The sequence below is a fragment of the Psittacula echo genome (assembly GCF_963264785.1).
Source record: "Psittacula echo genome assembly, chromosome: 1".
NCBI lineage: Eukaryota > Metazoa > Chordata > Aves > Psittaciformes > Psittacidae > Psittacula > Psittacula echo.
Window position 1 is genome coordinate 30296093 of NC_137735.1, and position 25993 is coordinate 30322085.

At 43.5% G+C, this 25993-nt stretch overlaps 2 protein-coding genes across 7 annotated transcripts; both read left to right on the forward strand.

The window, feature by feature from the left end:
* Positions 1 to 333: 333 nt before the first annotated feature.
* Positions 334 to 6525, forward strand: SRD5A3 (steroid 5 alpha-reductase 3; the record flags this gene model as incomplete). Its single annotated transcript, XM_080626444.1, has 5 exons — positions 334 to 536; positions 3303 to 3454; positions 3867 to 4061; positions 5624 to 5746; positions 6266 to 6525. 5 exons carry the CDS (start codon positions 334 to 336, stop codon positions 6523 to 6525), a joined length of 933 nt encoding a protein of 310 aa, XP_080482570.1.
* Positions 6526 to 8349: 1824 nt separating this feature from the next.
* Positions 8350 to 25931, forward strand: TMEM165 (transmembrane protein 165). Of its 6 annotated transcripts, none has more exons than XR_013958808.1 (7): positions 8350 to 8653; positions 10092 to 10317; positions 12885 to 13060; positions 13889 to 14071; positions 16762 to 16867; positions 21151 to 21497; positions 23095 to 23154. XR_013958808.1 is itself a non-coding variant. In XM_080638319.1 (6 exons), the coding sequence occupies exons 1-6, from the start codon at positions 8483 to 8485 to the stop codon at positions 24854 to 24856; spliced, it is 861 nt and encodes a 286-aa protein (XP_080494445.1). In that variant the 5' UTR covers positions 8350 to 8482; the 3' UTR covers positions 24857 to 25931. The 6 variants fall into 6 exon arrangements, 4 of the variants coding, with proteins under 4 accessions (XP_080494445.1, XP_080494444.1, XP_080494442.1 ...); XR_013958809.1 differs by lacking the exon at positions 23095 to 23154 and adding an exon at positions 22232 to 22331; XM_080638319.1 differs by lacking the exons at positions 16762 to 16867; positions 21151 to 21497 and adding an exon at positions 24815 to 25931 and having other exon boundaries at positions 23095 to 23157.
* The last annotated feature ends 62 nt before the right edge of the window (positions 25932 to 25993 follow it).

The following is a 25993-nucleotide window of genomic DNA, read 5'->3' on the forward strand; positions in this document are numbered from 1 at the left end:
GTCTCTCCGCAGCGCTGTTAAACCTGCGGCAGCTTTCTGCCCGCCTCTGAATCTAACCGAAAAGCTGTGATGGAGTCAGCGCAAACGCACACGGTAATGTCATTCACACAGCTCCCCCCGCGCTGCCCTGGGCAGCAGCTGCAGGGACAGAGGACGGCGACACCAGCTACTTCACCACAGGTCCCTTCGATCCCCAGGCCCTCACCGCCCCCGGCTGGCGGGACGCGCTTCCCCCACGAGCAACAGGAAAGAGAATCGCCGCCGCCGCCAGGCCGCGGCCTCCCCCCGCAGCGGTGGGCGGAGCGGAACGGGGCCATGACCGGCTCTGGAGTCATGCCGGTGGTGCTGGCCGCCGCCTGGACCCTACTGGCCGCCGCCTTCCTGGCGGCGCTGGTGCTGCTGCGGCGGGCCCCGGCCCGGCTGACCGGCGGCGGCGGCGTGTCCGGCCTCTTCCAGGATCTCATTCGCTACGGGAAGACGAAGGGCGGCTACGGGCAGCGTCCGGCCTGGCTGCGCCTCCTCCAGGTGCCCAAGAGGTGAGGTGAGGGGCAGCTGTCGGCCGCCATTTGCGCCTTGGCTGCTGCGTGCCCTGTGCACCAGCGGCATGGGAGTAACTCGATGTGCATTTCATGTAATTCCGCTGAAAACGTAGAATATAAATAGCATCGTGTGCTTTTACAGAGTTGCCTCTGGGCTCATTTATTTTGCAGAAGTTTTACTCTGAATTTGTATAGATGCTGCGATTACACGGAGTCCATAAATTCCAAACTGGAACAAAAGCCTAATCCCTTGAATCCTAGTCTCATGCATTATATGCAAAACAAACCTTCCTGCAAGACTCCGGTCTGGGACCTGGGAATATGGATTCTTGAGTGTAACTGTGGAAGTATACTGCAGGTTTACTGTCTTAAACATGTTCTCAGTCATCATCTTCTCCCTTCAAGGTTTCTTTTTAAAGCATGATTTAGGGTACTAATAATACTATGTTAACATAATGATCTGGACCCTGAGTGATAAGGCAAAAGAACTTCTGTGTTATCCAGGCACATCTCTTAATAGGTGCTTAATAGGGTGAAAGAGGGAAAAGATTTGGGTGGAAAAAATAAACCCAAACACTTTCCAGCTTTTTAAATGTTACTGGGATTTAATCATCTTTCATCAGCAGAAATTCATGACTAGAACTAGCATTTGACTTGAACGTAGGCACAACAGGATCTTGCAAGGCCAGCAGGACAGGACCTACGAGGCTACTTAACCAGAAGATCTGATCTATCCCAATGTAACAATCTTGTTATCCCTGACACTTTTGATGTACATAGCTTTCAGATCAAATGGGGGGAGGGGAGGAAATTTGTGTCACAGCATGTTATTCATGGAAAGGTTGTAATGCAGTATCTTGCTTAGTAGGCGTCAGTTACAGAAACTACAGGAGATGTGTTTAAGTTCTGCAATACCCTTAGTAAAAATAAGGGTTTGTAAATGTTTAGTCTTAATTGCAGCATACTGTGAAGTGCCACATTCTTCAGGTAGATTCTCATCTGAGTTGACCTTTCTTGAACAGAAGTTTCCCATCACCCCTTCTAAGGGAAGATGGTGACTGAAGAATGTGCTTTTTCAGGGAATTGGTCTTGAGCTCTCAACATCTACAAAGCAGTTCTGTTACTTGAGTAGTGAACCCACAACCCTGCTAGCTGAGATAATCCCAAAGAAAACCATTGAGGCATTTTCTGGTTCCATTCATCTGCATCTTGTTTCCAAACAAGCATTGTGTTTTCATTGGCCTGGGCTTGTTTTAACTTTGCCATTCAATCTTGTCAAATGTTGTGTTGGTTTGGAAAACAGTGAACATTCCTCTCCTTAGGGGATGATACATATACTTACTGGGGTGCTGGATTGCTCTGTACCTCAGATACGTTGCCAGTGCAGTTGGAATTGTGAAAGCTCACAGGGCCTGTCTCTGCTAAGCTGGCAGGGCTCTTTGTGTGCTGGTAGCAAAAAGCAGCGCATGTGGGGAAATTTCTCTGGTGGGTGATGTGACAGAAGTCTACTGAGTAACAGGACAGCAGGGAAAGGGCTTGAAACTTGGAGGCAGCGATGAGTTTTTATCAATATACCAGTTCTGTTTGTCTTCTAAGCAGAAAATGAGGGAGAGGGGCTAAATTTTACTTCTGCTGTTGCAAATCAGCAGAGCAAATGTTGCTGTCCCTGCTTGGTAGGAGGAGGAACCAAGGAGAAGCGATCGTCTTGAAGGAGCTACCAACTGCTAATGAGCAAGACACTCTGGAGCATGCAGGGATGCTCTCTACCTTGGTGGTTCTGACTTGGTCTCAGTATTGCTCTTGAGAGATACCTGAGCTGCTTTGGGAGGTGGTCACTTTATTTGGTTTCACCAAGCAAGAGTGTTTTACCCCTACACTCCCTCAAAAGAACAATTTGTGTATTCCAGAAAAATATAGTATTCTCTTACTATACATTCATATCCTAGTTTTGTACCAATAGTTGTCAAGACAAGGCCATCAGCATCTTCTCATGGCACGTATCCTGATTTTTATTCATAATGAGAAGGACTTTTAGTTTTAAAAGCAAAAGGATCACGTAGTTTGAGCAGGGTGTCATATGCTGTTTAACTTCATCCAGTTACCTGTCTTGACTGTAAGGTCTTCCATTTCAGTAATGCATAATGTGCTTTCATAAGTGCATTATGGGGCTGGGACATTCTTTTTCTTAAAAAAACATGGTCTTGCCTTGTAATCACCCAGTGGTATGAGTGGTCTCTCCATTTTTTCTACGTGATTGTTGCAGATCTTTAATTTGCACAAGGATAAAGGTTTTTTTTTGTGTACAGCTGAGCAATTACTTCTGGCTGCCTTTTACTATCTGTGTTTGTCACTTAAGAAGTTTAACACATCATGTAATACATCCACTGGAAAGGAGCAAAGTAGGAGTGTTGCTAGGCACAACAGCCTGAAAATACCCAGAAAATTAATTTGGATGTTCTTTCAGTGGTGTAAATTATGAAGAAAAAGTTATGCACATCAAGTATTGAGGAATATCTTTGCAATGTGTGGTTTACACTTTCTCCTCTTTAGTACAGCTCTGGTTAGTAAGGTAAGCTAAGTTAGAGATTACTCCAGACATCATTTTGCTGGGGGAAGGTGTTAGGGTTATTCCTGGTTGGTACCACTGGCATCCCAGGTTCTCTGTTTGCTAATGTGTCTACCATTAGGCAAGCATGTCCTGCAGCTACATTTCCAACTGAGGAACAATGAGAATATTAATTAAGACCCTTTTTGTTCCTGCAGGTGGTTTACTCACTTTTATGTGGTTTCTGTGCTCTGGAATGGCTTTCTGCTGATGTGGCTTTTCCAAGCTGAATTCCTTGGAGGGTCACTCCCATCATGGATTCAGCACATGCACCATGCACTTGGCAGAGATTCTCAGAGTGAAGACACAGGCAAGTATTCTAGCTATTACAATACAGCTATATAAATATGAGAAAGCTGCACTACGATCCTGTGTATTCTTCAAGTGCTTCTTCATCAGCTATTTTTAAACTAGGCTCCAAGTGACTTTCCTGGAATACCAAGTCCCTTTGTCATTATTCAAGGTAGGAATCATTCTAGTTTATGGACACGATAGGTTTCAGGAGTCCTTTTAGCAGAAAGGGCCATTAGCACCTTCTAGAAGTAATCTTGCTGTGGTCAGGAGTGCTTCACATGTACAGATTTTTTCTCCAGTGCTCAGTTAATTTAAAATGAGGGTAAAATTTTGCTGTGGGAAGGGGAAAAAAATAGCCTTTCTGAACGACTCTCAGGTTTAAATTGTTCCTATCTGTCTCAAAGATGCTATTTTTTATCTGCAAGCAGATATCCAGCACTTCTCTGTGTTCATCGTTCTCCTGCTACTTTGGCTGCATAGCTGTCGAAGACTTGCGGAATGCCTCTGGACCAGTGTTTTTTCTAATGGTGTCATTCATATCGTGCAGTATTGCTTTGGACTTGCTTACTACATTGCCATTGGCTCAACTGTGCTATGTCAAGTGCCTATTAATGTCAGGAATGGTAAGTGCCTGCTTAATTATTACCAAAGATGTAGTTTTGCTCCCATTTGTTTTCATCGTGACAAATGGTTTTGTAGAGGGCTGCTTGTGTGAAGAAGTGTGTTAGCTGATGACATAAAAATACTGGAATAGTTCAAAGTAACTACATAGCAATGTATCACGTAAATCAACCAGCATTATACACAGAGACACTGACACATACTTGCATGTTAACCATCACAGTTGTTTCCTGAAAGATATCTCAGGTGGGTACTTTCAGGATCATTACATTTCAGGATCAAATCAGTTTTGCATTGAGATACATCTTTTTTATGAAGGACAGTAATAGGTACCAGTTCTCAAATGTCACTACACAACTTCAGGTCTCAAAGTGGGGTTTGATTTTTGCTGTAAAATTTCCTGTAAGGTGAGTCTGCATGCTGTCTTAGCCGCATCATTGTTTTCCACTGAGAACTCGCCACTGCTCTGCCGTGCATCAGTCAGGCTTTTCTTTTTCTCAGTACTGCAATGTCTCCATTAATACAGCAGAAATTTGGATTACATTACTTGTTTCTGTGAAAAAATTCCACTGACTCTCGGAATTGAGCTGCTGTTACCCTGCATGAATGAACCATGAGCTGGTTGTAGCACTTTTATGACTAATTTTTGTTAGGTAGTCACTACCAAGTATGTAACTTCAGTGAAACTTTTAATCACTTCAACCACATCAGCTCTAGTTTAATCCAGTCATTTTATTTAAAGAACCTTCAGATCTCCTTTGTGTAGATAAAGCCTTTTTCTTTCTGGACCTGTCTTATACTTTTCACATCTTGTAGATTCTTAGAGATGGTGCATTGGCTTGTACATTGGGAATCATCCTTAATACAGTTAACATTTTTTTTGAGGCATAGATGGTTACTCTCTGTGTGTACACACATTGTATCACAGTAGCACAGTATGTTAGAGATTGGAAGGGACCTCAAAAGATCATCTAGTCCAATCCCCCTGCCAGAGCAGGAATACCTAGATAAGGTTACACAGGAATGTGTCCAGGTGGGTTTTGAATGTCTCCAGAGAAGGAGACTCCACAACCCCCCTGGGCAGCCTGTTCCAGTGTTCCGTCACCTTCACACATTGTGTGTAGGTGTATCTATGTATACATCTCACGGTGAACAAGACAAACAGCTGTGTACTTACATGTTGACCTGAGCCATGGCAACAGCTTTAATTAGAGTCATAAGAATTACAGTGTTGAATATTGAGGTCTTACACATGTGAGGCACATAATTGATAGTCTAAATATTTTCCCCAGTGGAATGTTCCCCCACTGCCCCAGTTGTACATCATGCTGTACCTAAAGCCACTGGATTAAAACCAAGATATTTTTGGTATAGAGCAGTTAAAGGAAGTTAACTACCAGCCAAGCATTTAAATGATGCAGGATTTAAAAGCATCTTTCAAGGGATTAGAGGCCCACTACTAGAATTTTGTAAGGCGGTAACATTTGAAAAATATCTGCAGTGTTTTGGGATGATGCTTGGGAAGGTATTTCCTTGCCAGATATTATTGAAATGTCTTTTTCAGGAAAAGAGTTTTCTGCGCAGATCTGCTGGTATCACATCATAGGAGTTACAATGTATATTTGGGCCTCTCTTCACCAACACAGATGCCTTGTGATTCTAGCTAATCTTAGAAAAAGTAAATCGGGTAAGATGTTTCATTTCTGCCAATCATTTACTTAGGTAATTTTCCCCTGTTTGTTTCAGTAGGCTTCTGTAGCTTCTAGTATCTTACAGCATGAATATTTTTCAGTTCTTGTAGTGTGGCGTTCTCTAGAAAACTTTCAGTAGATCAAATGAGGCTATTTGGAAAAGAGATCAGATGGCTGAATGAGGGTTGGGTGTGTCAGTATATATAGTTCTGTAGACCTTAAAATGAAGGTCCAGCTTCTAGTACCCTAAGGGCAGACACATGGTAATGCTTAAGACTTGTGCCGTTCCTTGAGGACCTCACTTCTGTCTCCATGTGAGCTAAAAGTAGGTTTCCTTACTCTGTGCAAACAGCCAGAGGTGACATCTTATTTCATTAGGAAGCACAAAGCTGCCAGATCAGATGAAGGTGGATGATGATGATAACTTTAATGAGCATGTTGTTCTGTAATTGTGAGCAGAAGAGAAAGGTTTCTTTAATGCATGTTTTTCTCCACTAATTTCTGTTTGCTTGCAGGAAAGGTTGTAAGTCTGAACCACAGTGTACCTTTTGGAGACTGGTTTGAGAGAGTTTCTTGCCCTCACTATTTTGCAGAGGTCCTCATATATGTATCTATGGCCATCACGCTTGGACTTCACAATGTGACGTGGTGGTGTGTAGTGATGTATGTTCTTTTTAACCAGGCACTGGCTGCAGTTTTGTGTCACGAGTTCTATCAGAAAAACTTTAGCTCCTACCCAAAGCATCGAAAAGCATTTATACCATTTGTTTTCTAGAATATTTCTTCTGAAGTATCTTTAGTACAAACTGGGAAATGTTTCCTCTAAGGGAATAAGAGATGTATGGCTTGCTAAAGCCAAGGTAAAATTGCACATTTTCTCTAGTTCTAGCTTAAAATCTCATCCACATTACCAGTTTAGGTGGGGAAATGTAAGGTCTCTGCGTATCAAAAGAGCTAAAATAAAATTACCAAGGACCTTATTTTAACCTGAAGAGATGCTAATTGTCTCTTTTCAGTTTTATGATATCTTATGTGTAAAACACTTGCTGTTGTGCAGCAAGCCCAAATACATATATGTGAAAACTGTTGTGAAAGAAGAGTGCAGGGAATAATTTGAACCACGGTATTTCATGTCTTGCCTAATATTTAAGCATATTTTTTCCTAATCTCTTTTCTTCTTCTGGATCACTTCAGAGGGAGGCAAATTGTGTCTCTTTCTGTGCTTCCCTGTTGATAATTAAAACCAGCCACTGCTTTATAACTGCAAGCACAGAAACCGGTGGAGAAGGCTGCGGTGGAGGAATGACTCATGCTAAGCAGTGGAGATAAACAGACCCATTCTCTGTGTTCTGTCTTCTGCACTGAAGTGTTTTCATTCATTGGTGAAAACCTGTTTATTCCTAAACTGGAAAAATCATGGAAGGTGCTCTTTTAGAGAGACAGTAGAAGAGAATTTGCATAGAAGTAAGGTTCCTGCTTATGGTTGTCATCCTTTTAGCGGGTTATTGGAATCCCTGGTGTGATAGAGGGGGCAGTTATGCAGGATGACCATACCCACGACTTCACTGGTTTTTAAACAGCCTGTGAGAGCAGATGTGATGAACTGCTGAGGCAAAGAACACACAGAAACCAGTACCTGACAAGTGGTGCAAAGAAGTTCTTTACTGGGGACATGGTGTTGCTCAGCGCAGGGTTTCTTTGCACTTAATCACTGACTATTTTGGTGCTTTTCATGATACTGAATCTGTTTGCATGATGTAGCATATGGATGCTGGTGTTTCAGCAGGTTTTCTACTTACATGTGTGTATTTTGTATTTGAGAAGAATTTTTATATACTAAAGTATATCAAATGAATTATCTAATTAAACCAGTTTATTACACCTTCTGCTCCGTGTAATTTTTCAAAATTGAGTGGTGTACTTGCAAAACATGAACAGTTACTTTTCACAGAATGCTGGGCCTCTCTTGGCTCTTGTGCCCCTCTCTCCATCAACTCCATAGCTTCAGTTCACCATGCAGCATAAACAGCCCTGTCTGGGGAGCTCTTCTTTCCATATTGGGGTTTATTTTTAGCGATTTGCCTGCCTCCAGTCATCTGCTGTTCTACTGGTGTTCTTCATCCCGTTTACTGGACAGTGAGTTGCTTCCTGGGGAGCATGGTCCTGGCCTTGCTCCGGGGAGAGAAAGCATCAGGCTCACAGACACTCAAAGCATTGCTTTGTACTGGGGCTTTTAGACACCTGGATGAGCCCAGGCCATTTCTGTGCAGGTATTTTCCCTTACGCATCCTTTCTGTTTCCCGTCTCTCGGCGCGCTTTCCTGCCAGCAGGCAACTCCGAACGGAGGGAAAGACGCGCCTGGACTCGCCCGGGAAAGCGGCACGGACGCCTTGTCCGGCCCCTCCTGACGCCGAGAGCCAGCGAAGGGGATAGAAGCCAACTCGCTAGTATCACCTCAGCGGCCCCGGGCCCACAGGGGGCCGTGACGCGCCGCGGTCCCCCGCCCGCTCGGGCGGGTCGCAGGGCGGGGCGTCCGTCAGCGGCGGCCGCAGCCAATCGGCGCGCAGGGTTCCGCCCCTCCGAGCCGGGCTGTTGCAGGAAGCGGTTGGGGGACGGTTGCGGGGTCGCGCGGCCGGGACGCTGCGGGCAGGGCGATGACGCGGAGCCCTTAAAGGGGCCTCGTGCGGTGCGTGTGCCCCTTCGCCCCCCCCGGACCGCCGCGCTCGGCCGCCATGGCCTCGCCACCGACCCCCCTCTCGCGGGCCGCCGCGCTGCTGTTGGCGGCGGCGGCGCTGCTGCTCCTGGCCCCGGCGGGGCTGCGCGCCGCTCCGGAGGAAGAGCCCGGCAGGAAGAAGGAGCTGCCGCCACCGCCGGCGGCGCAGGGAGCCGAGCCGCGAGCTGAGGTGAGGCGGGAACGGGCCACGCCGGCCGCCTGCGGGACGCCCGCTTCCTCAGCCGGGCCCCGGGCCGCCAGGTCAACCGCCGCGACAGCGCAGCGGGCGGGGCGGGCCCGGCCTGCAGGGCGCTTCTCCTCTGGAAGGCCATGGGACTTCTGCTTTCCCGCCCTTTAGCACAAAAAGAGGGAATTTAGGTCCGACACGAAAAATAGGCTAGTATTGTTTTCACCAGATAAGTACTGTGCCCTGCTTGCTTGCATACTGGGGAGGAGGAGGGGAACCGACCTTTACAGGTCTTCCTCACAGAAACAGGTGAAAGCAGGCTTTGATGTGACTCAAAACCTGCCAGTTTTTCCTGAATATTTAAGGTTGATTTCTTGACGTTAAAACTTTTTAGATGGTGTTTTTGGTTAGGACGTTCTGGTGCCAGGTGAACACGCAGAGGAGTGGAAAAATCACTGACGTATGGCTTGATGTGGCATGTAGAGCATGTCAAGTTTTAAATATCAAACCCCAAAATTTACAGCACTGCTAAAGGTGAAGGAGCTCTGGGAAGCTGCTGTGTATTACATAGAGCATGGAAACTTAAAATACCCAACCCAAAAACTTGCAGCACTCCTGAAACGTGGAACGCTGGGAAGTCACCATGTTAAAACACATTGTAATCTGTCTTTGCTGGTGGATGTGCTGAACGAAGCTGTCTTAGCCATTTCTGGTCAAGCATGGGAACACCAACTTCCTTGTTCTGGGTTTTGTTTTTGATGATAGATATCTTAGCCTCTGTAAAAGTAAACACTTTGGTAAGTGGCAATGGGGAGTGTGCCAGTCCGGTTTGACCACTGGAAGTCTTAAAGCTACTTTTCTATGAACATATACAGCGTGTAAAAAAAAAAAAAAAAAGCTAATAAAAAGCTAATGAAAACCTGCACAAAATTTTAATGTGGCTGAGATGCAAGATTGTGCGAGGGAAGAAAGTGATTCTAACAGATTTTGAGAGTACGTTGTATTTCTCTTAAGTTAACCCTTGTCACCCAGTTTTAGTTTGAAGAGTTTAATTCTCAATACTTATGCCAGAAAACTGCTTGTTTGGTTAAGGGGGTAAAGTAAACAGCCAGGCATTCTGAAGACAGCAATATTAGAACTGAACTAAAGCAGCTTTCCCCATGTTTTGTTGTAATAGTGGTTCTCCTGGTAGTAGTGTGCATGGTGAAGTACTGTTTTAATCAGCAGTGCACGACCTGCTCTGCTTGTAAAGTAGCAATTTGAGGTAGGTTGCAGCCAGTAACTAGTTAATGATCATTAGTGCTGCATGAGAGATGTGTACTTAAAATGTCACACTACACAGCGTGGTATGACAGGAGAGATATGAGGCTCTCCACTTTACAAACTGTTGCAGCCTATTAATTAACTAGTGGGTTTTTTGTTGTTTCCCCCTTCCCTACAGAAGGGGTCCTCGCTGGTTGCTCCTGTTCACATTGTCAATGAAGAGTCACCTGACAAGACTAATTTGGGCTTTATTCATGCATTTGTGGCTGCTATATCGGTCATCATCGTGTCAGAACTGGGGGATAAGACCTTCTTCATTGCAGCCATCATGGCAATGCGGTACAACCGTTTGACTGTACTGGCTGGTGCTATGCTTGCCTTGGGACTGATGACATGTTTATCAGGTTAGCACTCTTTTCTCTTTGATCTCTTAAACTGTGTTGGGTACATGTTTATCAATAAAACTTAATTGAAGTTAAAGTGAAGGTAGTAGGTATATGCACTTCCCTGGTTTTAGGGGAGTGTGAAGGTTTTCCTGGAGACCATGGCTCAGATTGAATATTTAGGCTCTTACCTCTAATGAGGTGTTTGTGCTCCCTAGACCTCAGTATAAGAGTAAGAAAGAGGAATAGGATTGGGAGCTTAAGGACTTCCTTGATTCTGGGGCCACTGGTTTCTGTCAGTTTTTAGCTCCTGTTAAATTGGTGTGCCTAAAGGAAATGTAGGAGTGACTTCTGGTTTTCCCCCTCAGGCAAAAGATTCTTAATATGATGACAAATTACCCTTGTCTGGCTTGTATCCCTGTACATGTAGTTGCTTGGATTTGTTCTGGGAGCTGCTTAAGTGGAAGATGATATTTTGCCACAGTCCTTCAGGATGGGTGATACTGACAGATCCAAGAACTGGGGAGGAAGTGAGATGTCAGGTGGCACTTGAGGAACCTGTAGCTCTGGATACTTACCTAGCCGTGATCATAAAATAGAGCAGCCTTCAGGTACATCAGATGAAGCATAAATTTTATTGTATATGTGCTGATGTCTGAATAATTAAAATAGTGTTTGTGGAGATGGCCAGTTAACTGGCTTCAGGCTTCTTGGCAAGTGTTTCTGTGAATGTGTTCGGGTGTGTAGCTGTCGGTATATATACCGCTGCATTTATTATTGCAGTCTTGGAGCAGCTTCCATGTGCACTATGTGTAATGATAGCATTTTATGAGTTTCTTCTATTACTCACTTGATATAAGTCTTTGAATCTTCTTCTACTTCTGCACTGCTTGCTTCATTTAATGTTATTTAGTACCAAAGGTGATGTGCTATTCCGTAAATCATGTGATCTCTTTTCCTCCTGCCCATTATGGCTCTCCCTTTTTCTATACTTTCTTCAAATCTTTCTTGATGTTTTTTCATAAAGGCTTTGTTTTCTGCTTTTTCCTCTGGTTTATAGGTGCCCAACGATTTCTTCCTTCTCAGAAAGGAGCCTTTCTTCCCTTCCCCTCCCGCCTCCTTATTTTATACAAACTGTGTCTGGAAATTCCTGAGGGTTTTGCCCACTTTGATTCATGAAAATATGCTCACTTAAACTCACTCCAAGTATTCACTACTTGGGGTGGTTTTTTTCAAGCTGTGCTTGTCAAAGTAAGCTGCCTTACTGTTCTGCTTATTTCATTGTGTCTGTGCTTATATATGCAAGTAATGCTAAAAAAATCTTTTTGTATAGTTTCTTGCGTTGCTTTACTTTAGTATTTTCAGTCTTCAAAAATAAGTTTAGTTTAACTCCTGGTTTATTTAGCTGTGCAACTAATACTGTTATTCATATATGCATGTGTTGTGTTTGTTAATAGTACAACTTGATCAATTTTGGTCTCATAGTCTTACTTTTGGTAGTGGCTGTGTGAATTAATGTCCAGATTATGTAGTAATTTAAGCGCATTTTCTAACTGCGTATGCAAGAAAACACACATGGTGATATAGAATCATAGAATAGTTAGGGTTGGAAAGGACCTTAAGATTGTATGCTTTCTTTTAGCTAATTGCATGTGGAATAAAACAACAGAGACAGTTGTGAGTGCGTGGTCCAAGCAGCCTTGAAGGTTAGGTGTGGAGTTTTAATTTCTTCTTGCTTATGCAGGCCTTTTCTGCCAAAAAAATGGTAACTAGTCTTACTTTGTGAAGAAGTAAGTACTTTGTTCTGTTCCTATTTGAGAACTAGTTTTGGCCTAATTTGATTGCCTTCCATACCCATAACAGTAGGTGCACCATGGAGGTACCTCTTTGGTCTCTGAGTTGGATCAGTGCTTTTAATTTAAAGGAAGATCAAAGTTGGTCACGTTGTGTGCTTGTGGGGAGTGTGGGAGAGATGTGAATAGTAATGTGCAGGTATTTGTACTTGGCAAAAGAAGACAGATGTGAATTCATGCAGCTGGATGATTTGTGAGTATGACTAGTAGGCTTAACTTGTAGAAAATCTTATCCTAAGTTTATCAGGTAAATAAAAAGATTGGGAAGAGATGCTATCTAGCATGTAGCCATATAAAGAAAATGGTATACTGGTATACACTGCTATACATCATGACTAATTTAATATGTTTACAGATGATAGTTTCACGGCATGCTTGGAGGAAGGCGGGACTTGCATAGTCCTTGATGGGAATGATAATGTTGCTGGGACTGACTCTTTAGAATAGCAGCACTGACTCTTGGGAATAGCAGCACATCAACTTTGCCTGGTGTGCCTCTTTGCATGTTGATGGACTTCAGTCTCTGACATGACCAGTAGTGGTTGGGGTTTCTAAAGTGTTGTTGTCTTAGAGCAGGGGAAGAAACTTACATAAACACAACAAAAAAATGCAGTATTTATTTATCAGTGGATATCTGAATTACAGACTTTGCTAGCAAGCATTTTTTAGATGTGGGAAAAACAGTTATGATCCTCATGCTTATTTTTGTAAATGACACGTTTGTTTTCTTTTCAGTTTTGTTTGGCTATGCTACCACAGTTATTCCTCGTGTGTACACATACTATGTTTCAACGGCACTGTTTGCAATTTTTGGCATTCGGATGCTTCGGGAAGGCTTGAAAATGAGTCCAGATGAGGGTCAGGAAGAGCTGGAGGAAGTTCAAGCAGAAATTAAAAAGAAAGATGAGGAAGTAAGTCATAAGCTTTCTGCGGATTCTGGCTGATGAAACAGTTACAGCCATGAAGCTACAGAATGGCACTGTCATGTTTGGGGTGTTCAGCTGTGTCTGCAGTTGATAATTTGACACAGAAAATGTGTAGTAAATGGGACAGAAGTGGGCTCTGGAGGCTGTTTCAGCAGGTGATTCCAGTTCCATGGCAAGCCTGGCTTCTCAAGAGAAGAGAGACTTTTTGCATAGGGTGGCGTGGGTATTTTTATTTTTTCCTTGATGCGTTTGCAGAAAACATGAACAGTTTACTCTTGCCTCTACTTTCATTTCTTTCTATGGGCAGGCAGATGAATGCTGAGATTTGTAGTGTTGCAGCAAAGTCTCTGTTATAATAACTTTCTAAATACACTGGCCCGCATCTAAGCAGTAGTGTGGAGTATTAATCTTATTTCTTTTGAGTTTTGGGGGTTTTGTTTTCACTAATTTTACCAAATCCTAGTGTGAGAGCCACTGCTTGGGAAGAGGGGGATCCCAACAGGAGGAAATATGTGGTTATAAACCATGTGCCATTTGTACTGAAACTGCTGTGTAAGTGCAAGCAGTACAAGATGGACAATAACTGGAGGTTAGAGGTGATAACAAGCATATATATGTGCACACGTGTGTGTGCATACATGTAGCTAGTTTTCTAAATGGTGTCTTATATTGATAATGCAGTAATCAGTGGCTAGTAACATTCTAGACACTAAATGGGCAGCTTTACTGTCTAAGTATTTCATTCGTGGTGTTCAGATGATATTTCTAATCTTATGATTGATTGGTTGTTTTTTTTTCCCTTGTCTTCTACAGCTTCAGAGAACTAAACTGTTAAATGGGCCAGGAGATGTGGAATCAGGGCCAAGCACCACTATACCTCAGAAGAAGTGGCTCCATTTTATTTCTCCAATCTTTGTCCAAGCTTTTACTTTAACATTTTTAGCAGAATGGGGTGATCGTTCCCAATTAACGACCATAGTGTTGGCTGCTAGAGAGGTGAGTGTTGCAGAATGCTGCTGTTCTTTTGCTCTCCTTGGGTTGCCCTCAGAGAAGTGGGAGAGACCAAATCCTCTTGTGGTAGGAGGTATCAGATTTTCACACCTACTGCCTTGCTGTGCCTTACTTAATGTTACAGCTGTGCCAGGACCTGAAAATAAATGCACTGAAGCTCTGTATAAAAACTATCATTATGTGACTGGGACTGCACAGGCATTTCTGGAAATAGTTGGTTTTCTATCAGGCAGCTGAATACAATTGTTTTTTGTTAGTGTTGAGAGATGTTACAGAACAGATGCTTCTTTATCTGTGTGGTTGTATGGTTTTAATACAGTAGTTTTAAAAGAAACCTTTATCCCACCAAACTTAAAGCTCATAAAAAATACCTCATCTTAAAAATCTAAGTGAATATGGTACAGTGTATAGAACTAAAATAAACCCTAAACTGCTGTGCAGTAGGTAATACTGTAAATGAAATTGTATTCAGCATGATGATTGGAATGTATATTTAAAGGAAAGTTAAGGTTTATAGTCAATCTTTTAATAAACACAAGTAGCTTACCTGTGCTCTTTCATGGAGTGAGATAATTTGCGTGTCTGCCCTAGGACTCACGCTTCTTTCAGTCTACTTCCAGACCTTCCCTAGGAATAAATCAGGACTGTGTAATGAAGGAGGCTATAATCTGACGCAACCTCTTGTCTCTACTGCAGTGTAGGGAAGGTGTTCAGTGCTAACAAGGCAGGGAACAGCAGGATGAGAGGGTGATCTTATTGTTCAGTCAGTTACGTGCCATCTTGGAAAATGAGGAATTGTTATTGCCTCTGGCCAGATTTTATATACTGCTTAAGCCCATCTTGTCACAGGTGGTTCTTGACTTCCGGTTTGCATTTTCTGAGTGTTCCATTAGGTAGCATCCATCAGACCCTGTGGTCTCCTTTGTGAAGTGTCGAGCATTGCAACTAAAGAATGGGATGTTGTGCCTTTAGCATGTGAAGTGTTTGTATAAGTGCTACAAAAACAAATACTACAAAAAATGGCTTGAAGATATATCTTGATCTTGGCTTTCAAAATCAGTGAATGATTATGGTCTGGATCTTTTTTCATTTTATCTGTGGGACTGTTTTATATTCCCTTGTTTCATAATATATTCAGCTAAATCCTTATGTGAGTACTTCACAGACACATAGCAGGATCATTACAGAAATGCTTATGAGGAAAGAAATTATATTTGAGCAGTGTGGTAAGTCAGCTGTGACCATATATTCCTCAGAGAAAAGAAAAAACCCCAAACCTCTGTGACTGCTCATGGAGTAGTGTCCCTATCCTGTCACAACAAACAAAATGTGGCTCCTTTGGAGAAAAAAAGGGTGATAATTTGGTTGTTTCAGTGCATATACCAAGGGAATGAGTTAAGTCTGTCTTCATGAATCAAGTCCTGACAGCAGTCCTGAAGAATTTGATTTTACACCTTACTAGTTTACTGTGTATAAGACTTGTTCTTTTGTTTAAGGAAGCAGAAAAGGAAACTCAGTAGCATCCTACTAGACTGGCTTTGCTTCAGCTGCTGGATCTGAGTACACTTCTGCTTCTGCAGATTATGCCGAGGGAAACCATCATAGCTTGCTACCTATCAGGGCATATGGGATATGGGGCGAGATCCACCCTCAGCTGAGGGGGCTGTAGAGATATCTGAAAAGGAAGTGGGGGAGATAGGAAATGGGGATTTCCAGGAATTTTGGAACATGATCCTGGAGGCAAGTGTGTTGTACTGGCACACCCCTGCTTCCAACCTGTGTGTTAGAGATTTCATGCATTCCTCATGTGATGGCAGCAGCTTTTTTCCTCTTGGAGCTAAAAGTCTCACTAATAAATGTAGAGGGGACCCAACGGTACTTTCCCTCATTCATCTTTGTACAGCAGAAAGTCATGCTCGTACCTTGCTTTCGCTGTCAGTTGTTAAAAAGACTCTTCTCTGTTTCTAATGCTGAAGTCTTCTCTTTTATAAGGCGTTCAATATATATGTGTAATTTGTAAGTGGATCTGAGAAAACTCCACATATAGTAGAGTTCTTCATGTAGCTGCTTGCTATGCAGTGATGTGAAAGCTGTTGTTGACAGTAAATTTGAAAACAGTTTATTACCCTCTGTACTTAAATTCTTTCCTGCTTCCCTCTCTGGATGAGTGAAACAGGGAGGCAGAGAATAGAACACAAGCTTCTGAAGCCGGACATGGGACTTGGAATGTTTTAGCTTCCGAAAGCTTGAAAGCTTTCATTTGTAGCTCATGGATTTATTTTCCTTTATAGTGAGGTTGGTGTTCTTCCAGCTGATGCATGTTGTGCTTCTGAACAGCTGCCACCTTCCCTCCAGAGGTTGTGTAATTGTTTCAGTACAGCAGAATGATTTCTGGATCTGTATTTAACAACTTGAAGATGCTTTTTGGTTGAAACATGCCATATGCTCCTGTACTAGTCAGGTTTAGGTTTAAGTCTGTCTCACAGCTGATGTACACTGTTACTGGTCTTTGAGGCAGCAATAGATAGTGGGGCAGAGCAAACACCAGAGAATCCTACATACTTGACATTGTGCAACCAGGGAACCCAGGTGGTACTCCTTCGTGGCAGGAGGTTGTCGTAGGGCTAGTGGGTTTTCAACTGTGCTGATGTTGCCCTCCTGTGTTTTTTCCTCAGGACCCCTATGGTGTGGCGGTAGGAGGCACAGTGGGGCATTGCCTATGCACTGGTTTAGCAGTTATCGGAGGGAGAATGATAGCACAAAAAATATCAGTTAGGACTGGTAAGTGAAAACTCACTCCTGTCAAAACAGTGCATTAATGTTGGTCATGTCTGTGGTGTGAATGACTGTAAGTGCTTCGGAACAGTGTTTCTCAAACCTTCTGGAAAACCCCAAAACTTTATTTTCTTTGGAGCCTTTGTGTTCCATCCCACCTCCCTGTACCCTGCCCCGTAGTGAGCTCCCCTTGTGGGGTATGCCCAGCACTGTCCCCAAGGCTCCTGTCCCTCCTGCCAGGTAGAGGCTGAGCCTGCACAGGGTGGGTGCATCTAATTGAGTGTAACAGTTCACTGACTCTGATTTAGGTATTGTAGCTCCAGGTTTAAAGATGGGCACTGGTGAAGCATGTTTTGCTTCACTATTAGCTGGCTTGCAGAAGACCAGACGAAGGAAATACAGTATTTTGGATAGTTTGTATTTATTGTTCACAACAGTGAAATTGTTACAATTGAGTGCAGACCTTCAGGTGAGCAAAACAACTGCATAGTTACAAGTATGCCAGCCATATAAAAAGCTTTAAAATCTACTTTGTGTGACATAAATGTTTGGGTTTTTTTATCATACCTGCTGTCTGTAACAGGAATGACCAGTAAGGTTATATTGGGTGGTTTTCCCTTAGATTAGGTTGCAGTTTGCTTCAGCTATGGATCCTGTCATGTGGTGAGATTTCTTGCTCCCAGGAAGGATTCTGTGAAGCTGCTTCCTGCAAATGCTCATTATGAATATTTGTTCTGCAGTTGCAGAGGTTGTTAAAAGCCAACTTCACTGCAAAAAGTGAAACATGCATTCTGTGGTGTCTGTTTGCCAAGGAAATTGGTGACAAAATGCTAATCTCACAATGATTTAATATGCTCCTAATAAAGCTCAGTGTGGATCTTTGGCCACAGGACTAGCCTTGTTAGGTTAGACAAAAGAGCTGTCTAGCCTGTTAGTTTGTTTAGAGAAGAGTAGGAGAACATACACAGTGGGGCTTTTCTGGAATACTGTCCTATCCTCTAGCCGATTGTGGCCATTGTAAATGGTATTTTTTTTATACTGTCTCTTTCAATATAGTTACCTGAACTGTACAAACCACCCTCATTAGTATGTTACCCTTACCTGCTGGCTTCCTTCAGCATGAGAATATTGTATCTTATTTCCCCCCATCCAGCCAAATATTCAGCAGGACGTGTCAACCTCAGTTTTATACTTACTAAAGTAATAAGAATAAAAGAAAGTTTCCTTCCAAGGACCAGAATATATTCTTGTAGATGCAGTTAGGCAGTGGGGTGGCATGTGGGCATCCTGACACTGAGCTAGAAAACAACGTCCATGATTTACAGCATGAATTTTAAACTAAGGTTATTTGGGAATATGGCATTAAAAATAAATTTGTAATGTGTCATGGAAGATGTTTAACTCTCAGTTTCTAATCTCTTTTTGGTTTGTGGTTTTTTTTCAGTGACAATCATAGGAGGCATTGTCTTCTTAGCGTTTGCATTTTCTGCACTATTTATAAGTCCAGACTCTGGTTTTTAAACTTTTTCATCACTGCAGAGGAACAAGGATTGGAAGCACCAAGCAGTGATCCTTGTGCATTTTTGTATATAATGTACAGATTGTAGGTGAACAAGCACTGAAGATGAGACACTGAACTTTTTATAGCGAATGATTCATGGGACTGACATGTTCATGGACAGCTTCTGCAGAGGAGATCTGCTTGTTATCTGGTTTGTTATTCTGTGGTGCCTGCTCCCCCGGTGGGATGTGTGTGGTTTTCTTGCTTGCTGGGCCTGGCTCAGCTGAGATCTGAGGATCTACTCTGTGTTGAGGTTTCCTCTGTTGCACCCAGCCACCTTGCCTGTTTCTTCAAGAAAGGATTCTTAAGGCTTCCTGAAGCAGGCTGTGGCTTGTTCCATGTTGCTTAACAGAAGGCGTTAAGGAGCAAACTGCTGCTGGCTCCCACCTCCAAGGACTCTTTTTCCCAGGTGCACCAAGGCTAGATCATCTAAGCCACAAGAAACCTGGGAGCAGTTCCTATACCATTGAGTGGCTGAGCCACCAACAGAGAATTTTATAAACCTGCTTTAGAGGGAAAACTTCTTAATCAGGGATTTTTATCAGGAAATAGAAGTGTGATGATTAACAACCTACCATGGTCAATATGCAATGTCTGGCGTTAGTATTTTATTTTGTATTTTATTTTGAAATATTAAAGTATATGAAAAGTAATAAAATGGTCCAGCTTAACAATATTCCATTCCCAGGACTGAACAATAATGGAATTCTTGGATTTAGATGTGTTCCTGGTTTTCTTTTTAGGAATAGAAATGTAATCTGGAAGAGTATTAATAAAATATAGTGTCTCTATTTGAGTTATTTTCAGTATTGTTTTTGATGGTTCCTGTAATTCCTGCTACAAAGGTTTACCTTCAGGTGAGGAAAGTGTACTGTATTTATTTTGGATATTGATAAATGCCACTGTTACAAAGATTTTGAAAATGTTAAGCACTGACGATGTGTGGGTTGCAGAAACACAGGCTGAGAGAGCTGAGCTTCTTCAGCTGGAGAAGAGAAGGCTCTAGGGAGACCTTAGAGCTGCTCCCCGTGCCTAAAGGGGGCCTACAGGAAATCTGGAGAGGGACTTTACAAGGGCATGAAGTGACAGGACAAGGGGGAATGGCTTTAAACTGACAGAAGGGAGATTTAGATTAGATATTGGGAAGAAATTCTTTACTGTGAGGGTGGTGAGGCGCTGGCACAGGTTGCCCAGAGAAGTTGTGTCTGCCCCACCCCTGGCAGTTTTCAAGGCCAGGTTGGATGGGGCTTTGAGCAATCTGGTCTAGTGTGAGGTGTCCCTGCCCATGGCAGGGAGTTGGAACTGGATGAGCTTTAAGGTCCCTTCCAACCCAGACCCCTCTGTGATTCTATGGTTCCATGCTTTTCTCTGCTTTTCAGTGATGTGGATTCCGAGCTAATGGCCTAAATAACTGCCCAAGGTTCACTCAGCAGCATTCTTGTAAAATAGAAGATATGGTTTCTGATACTACACATCTGCCTTTCATTGAACCTGAAGTAATATGGAGCGTTACAGATGTGACCTTTGCAGCTCACAAACTGAGTAGTCCCTAATCCTTTTTCTAGGTTTCTCTGCCAGAAGAACCCCTTAATGCCTCATTTCTCACACTCTGAAGAATGCAGCAGCGCAATGTCTGTCATGCACAGTGGTACACAAATAGGCTGCAACTTCAGGCTCCAGGCCTGAATGTTCATGTCTTGGCCTGAAGGCAGGGTGCTGCTGGCAGGGCCCATGCTCATTACTGGGTGAGGCACTGTGCTGCTTTGGTGCTGTGGGTTGTGGGGTTGGGTTTTGGGTTTGTGCTTTTTATTGGTGGTTGGATTTCTTTTTCTTCTCTTTTGAGCCAAGCATTGTAGCCAGAAACTACAGCCTCGTCTTTCCCACAGCCTGGAAACACATGCTCTGTATCTGGTATGTCCTCCTTACAGCTGCTTTGATAGGAGAACAATTAGGATCAACAGCAAAATGAAGCTATTTAATGTGATGGCTATAGAGGTGAGTGTGAAGTTGCAGAGCAAATTTCTGTGGCTTCCAAGTTGATATTTTAGTTACATGTGATGTGAAGTGCTGCTTTTTACCAGTCATAGGAGTGTATTTGACTGCTCTAGTGCTAGCTGGGCCAGAAGCGCTTAGTCTGAACAGTGGTCTCTTGTGCTTTTTAAAAGCACAAACATCAACTTATCCTTGGAAATGCATTATAAAACTAGATGGCTCATGAAATCTTAGTGAGAGCTTTGGAAGGTGCTGTAGCAGTTGCTGCTAGTTACAGTGATTTAATGTTGGCAAGTAGCTGCTGGAATGTTTCATGATGTGAGGAAGCTTATTGGGCTGTCACTGGAGCTTGCTGAATGTGACCAAGGACTCCACTGGTGTATCTTTAGCAGCCCTGTGTCTGCTGCACTGTCTCCAGCACAACAGGAGTCCTCTCACAGCATCTCAAGGCACTTGCACCCTTGTGTCCGGTTCAGGTGTTTGGATTTGAGCAGCTTTCATCATATATTATTCTTGTACTTCCTGTGCGTGGCATCAGGGAGGTGTGTGGCTCTGTTCTGTCTCAGAGTACCTGGGAACTCGAGATACAGGTAATATCTTCAGGAGTGCCTGCGTACACATACATACTTACATGTATATCTATAGATAGATAAAACCTCTTACCCTTCAGGCTGAGTTTGCATCAAAACCTTCCAGATTTTGTTAAAGCCTCTCCTCTGTCCATGCTTTTCTCAAGGTGGCGAGTCTCATTTGGAGCAGTAGTTTACATGTGCTGCTGGTGAGGTGATGTAAGCCTGCTTACTAGAGCTGGAAGTCTGGAACACTGTGAGCTGCGTCACTGGTCCCTGGGCTGAGGTGTCCTGCACAGATGTCAAAGGCAGAATATGAGCAGCTCTGACTGATGCTGCAGTGACAGCTTGTGTGCTGGCACTTGAGATGCTGAGACACGTGAGCAGTAATCTGCTCCCCGCCCTTCCTTTCCCCACGCTGTGCCCAAAGTGGAAGATGCTGATCTATTAGTAAGAGAAACTGTCTCTCTACTTCTCCTTATACCCAGAGGTAGAACCGTGGGGTACATCTGAGGTAAGCAATTCAGTGGGCTTGTGTGCTTGCACCTTTATGTCACTTCTTCCTTCAAGATCCTCAGTAAGCTGAAATGTGCCTTAACAGCGGAGCCGGGCATACGGGAATGGGTTATTTTGTCTTTCCAGCAGCTGGCTGTAGCGCTGGCTTCCTCTTTTCCAGGATGCTGTCCTTTGTCATTTGCTAACTTGCAGGAGCATTAAGCCAGTACATTAAAGCACCCAGGCTGAGCAGAACCTGTGTGTGGTCAGACCAGAGGAGGTGGGGTGTTCATAGAGATGCTTCAGGCATGAAATGTCACCTGGGGGGAAGCATTCAGTGTTTCTGGCTGCCTCAGCTTGCTCATGTGGATGAAACACAGCTGCACCTGTAGCTCAGTCTGTGGCAGCAGCATCTGTGTGGCTCTTGAGGGGGCTGGAGGAGCAATGTGCAGGGCTGGGAATTGCCAGACCTCAAGGTTCCAGCCCACAGAGCAGGCTTGATGCTGTGCTGATGGGGTTTTATAACTGTTTCTGTCACAAGGCACTGCGCACAGCCTCTTCCTAGATAGTGGTACCTCTGGGGAATGCTGAGGCCTCGCTTTTCAGGAAGAAACCATATAAATGAGAGTGCTCTTTCCCCTCTAAACAGAGGCTGTTTTGGGGGTTGCCTTGCATTTTAGAGTATGAAACAAACAAGGTAACCAGCTGAAGTTTTAATTGCACAGCCCTATGCCATTTCTTTTTCCTTTGTAGTTGAAGAATGTGAGATACAGTGAGCCAGTGTTTGAATGCAGAGGGGAAGACTCTGCAAACTATTGCATCTGCAGCATGGGAATCGGGCAGCTCCCCCCGCACCCCAGCTTCCTGTCCATCTGGCTGTTCTCCCTGTGGGGATGAGATTCAGCTGATTCCAGTTGTGGCCACAGGAGCCTCAAAAGCACTGTCTAAAGCAGGAATGTGCAGCTCTGATGGCAGCTGCACGCAGCAGGGGCTGAACAGTGCTGCTGCCTGCAACTACTCATTTCCAGGCAACAGGAACAAGATGGAGATGAGTCAGTTCTACTGGGGTGAAAAAACCTCACATCAACTGAGATGTTTAAAATGAGAGAAGCTTGTGCTTTACTTTGGAAGGTGCCTCTATCCAATCCTTAGGGTGAAGCCTGTCTCACTGCACTGCATGTGTGCAGGGAGTGAAGATTGAGGCAAACTGCTGATCTTTTGTGCTGCCAGGACAAAGTTTTTCAGAGGACATGCTTGTGAACACAAGCACAGCTCCTGCTCTCCCCGGGGTAATGAAACCAGGAATGTGTGCAGGGCGGTGCTTGGCCTTGCTGTTTTGAGACACACTCCTCAGGTACCAAGCCTGGAAACGTGGAGGTTCTCGAGGGGCTGCATTCAGCCTGTGCTGTGAGAGGCCCCAGCACACCACAGCTTGTCCATGTAACTGGTTTTACAACACCTGCTTAGAAAGGGGTTGGTGGCTGGGCAGAAGCATCTCTGATTTTGAATGAGGCTCAGGCAATTTCAGCCTCATAACCCAAGTCATTCTTAATGTCCAGAGCCATGGAAACGGTGATGTAACAGCACTTGTGAACTGACATGGCATTTTTCCATAGATGACCTGTGAGCCCCTGCAGTCAGCACCCTCAGTCAAGGTACACCTGCGGGCTTTCGCTAAGGTAGGTACAGGTTACATTTAACCTATAATGTTTTCCACCTCCATGTGGCTTGTACTATAATTGTGCATTTCTTCTGGATTACTTAAATGTACCTCCCAAGTGAAAATGCAGTCGCCAAAGGGTCTGACAGTGATGGAGACCATGCTACAAGAAGTGCTAGGAACAGTGTGGAAATCCTTGCTGTTACAGGTTACCCTTGAACAGCTGAAATCTTCTGGAATTTATATCACTAATGGCCAAGACTCAGAAGTGCAGCTCACTTTTGGATTGCTAATCTTTACAAGTACTTAATCCTTGCACTTTCATAGAAGCATGGGTTTTGTTTCGAAGTTTGCACTACAGCAAAATGCCATTGAACAGCATTGCTCCAGGTGTGGCAGCAGTTCCAATTACAGCTCTTTTTCTTGATAACTGTATGGAAAGCTGTAGTGGTGTTTCCAAAGTTCAGTTTTAAGAAAGCTGATAATCTTGCTGGCCACACGGTATCAGCCTTATCGCTGGTGGGTGTTGACAGGCTTTAACTACAGCACTGCTGTAGCTCATTGTTTTTTGACTTCGGGGAGCCAGGTGGCTTGCACAAGTAATGTACAACTTGCACAAGTATTAATTCCTAAAGGCAACAGATCAGTATCTTCACATGGGCATCCTGTGTGATACCACAGAAAGAAAAGAACTGCAGACCTTAAAAATGGGTGTTTCTATCATCTCCTCCAGGCATTCAGCTTTAGGTACAGGATTTCCCTCCCACCTTTCCTTGAACATTTAATTAATGTCAAGTTATTAATGTGTATACTTGTATCAGTGCAAAAGGACTGTGGAGACAGGGTTAGCCTACACAGAGAGGTTACACATTATCAGCCTGATCTTTCAAGGGAGAACTGATGCTCTGAAGTTGTGTTCTCAGCTAAATGTCTCTGCTTCCTTTTCAAGTGGCACAGCTGGTGTTTCAGATCATAGCTACACCTTTAAATTACTGTTCTTTGACAATTCCCCAGCAGAAGAAATGCCCAGGGAGGGAAGCTGAAAGAACTAAAGGAGGATGTTGTGCCCATGCCAGGCGGTGAGGGAAGGGCCATGCTGGATAAAACCCTCATGCACATGCCAAGGCCCTGCGGCGCTCTCCATCCTTTGGCAAGAATAGGGACCCTACATGTTAAGATACAAAAGCAGTTCAAAGCTCTGCAGGTTCACACAAGTGCTGTGTAAGTTCCAAGGCAGAAATGCAAATACACAAGTCAAAGGTCTCTGACCTTCGGAGTCGGGCATCAGTTTATCAAGAGATACAGAGAGAAGACAGCTAAAAGGAAATATAGTGAGTGTTTTACTGACATCTCACAAGTCGTTGGCCTGGGTAGGGAAGAGAAGGTAAAATCCACATCAAGCACCTTCTCACAAGCTGGTTCTGTGGGTGGGGGGAAGAGTGCCTTTGTTACAGTGGAGGAACGTGGATAAAACTGACACGGAGCAACTCGGAAACACCACTTCTGGAACGTCAGAAGGTACAAAAAGCAAGATTTTAAATGAGTTACATTTATTCAGTTAAAAAATTGACAGTTAGTAATGGTCACATGAACACCAGGGAACTGTATCTACATTTCCTGACATCAACTGGGATTTTTCTGTTTGTTTTCTTTCACGTATACAAATCTAATGCCAGTTAAAAACATACAGAATGGAACTGAAACCCAAGCCACTGTGAACCCAACACTGTTCAAAACTCAAAATTCAACCGGATGTACCTGAAAGTAAGTAATTTTTACCTTGCTTGTAAAAAAAACACAACTCGCCAACTGCTTTCAAAGCAGTAACAGCTTTAAGACCATTCCCAGAAGTGTTTCATAAATAATCACCCCTTGATTGTCTATTAATGCAGCATCTCTCAGTCTTAGCTGGGGTCTCTATTTAGGCCATACAGTATTTTGTTCAGACACAGTGTTTTGTGTTCCCCCCTCCCCCCCGGTTTAATTAGGTACAATTCCTTTGAGTTATAGCATATCATGCTGGCAAAACTCATGCAGATGACATAGCATGAAGCAGAGCAGAGCTTAAAATCACCTGTTAAAAAAACAAAACGAGGAATGTAGTGTTAAAAAATCATGATAATGAAAAAGCCACTGTCCAGTCTCATGGACAGCCAAGACAATTCCAAGTGTTCTCTCACAGTTGTCTCATCTACTATGATTTGTTTAAATACATCTTTCCTTCATCCAAATTCATTCTCTTCAACTGTTTCCACCAGGGATAAGTAAAAAAATAAAAGGTTAATTATTAAAACTAGTCTCTTTTCCCTTTTAATGAAAATAACAATTTTCCAGCTCCCTGACTGTGCATCTACATTTAATCATTATTTCAAATAGAGAATCTGACACATCTGACATCTCCCGATGCTATGACATTAAACACACTCATGACAACACCTGGGTTAAATCTCTGAAAATAGAAACAGTTCTTGAATCGACTTCAACATCTGAAAAAGGCCACATCTTTAAACCTTCAGACCATTTCCACACAAATTAGAATCCTAAGGGACACTTACAACTATTGAGCAGGCAAATGAGCCTCCAGATGATTCTCTCTCATAGGCAACTGTGCAATTCACAAACCCTCCTCCCAGGGAAGCTATCACCAGCAATCCCTTCCCCTGGCCGCTTTGTAAAACACAAAGGCAACCGGTTTTAGAAGCCTTTTTAACCTTGCACTTTGAGCCTCAAAGGATCACCGTGTTAAAGAAACATTTTCCAGAAATGCCTCTTTTGACAGTTTTATGCAGGTTATTCTTCGATACGCCCCCCCCCCCCCCCCCCCCGTTTAAACAGTTTCACTGACTAAACAAACT

Bases quoted from the DNA above. Each gene is read 5' to 3' on its own strand.
- TMEM165 (XM_080638316.1), top strand. From the start codon at position 8,483: ATGGCCTCGCCACCGACCCCCCTCTCGCGGGCCGCCGCGCTGCTGTTG. The intron at 8,654-10,091 runs GTGAGGCGGGAA...CCTTCCCTACAG, and splicing joins GAGCCGAGCCGCGAGCTGAG to AAGGGGTCCTCGCTGGTTGC. The intron at 13,061-13,888 runs GTAAGTCATAAG...TGTCTTCTACAG, and splicing joins TTAAAAAGAAAGATGAGGAA to CTTCAGAGAACTAAACTGTT.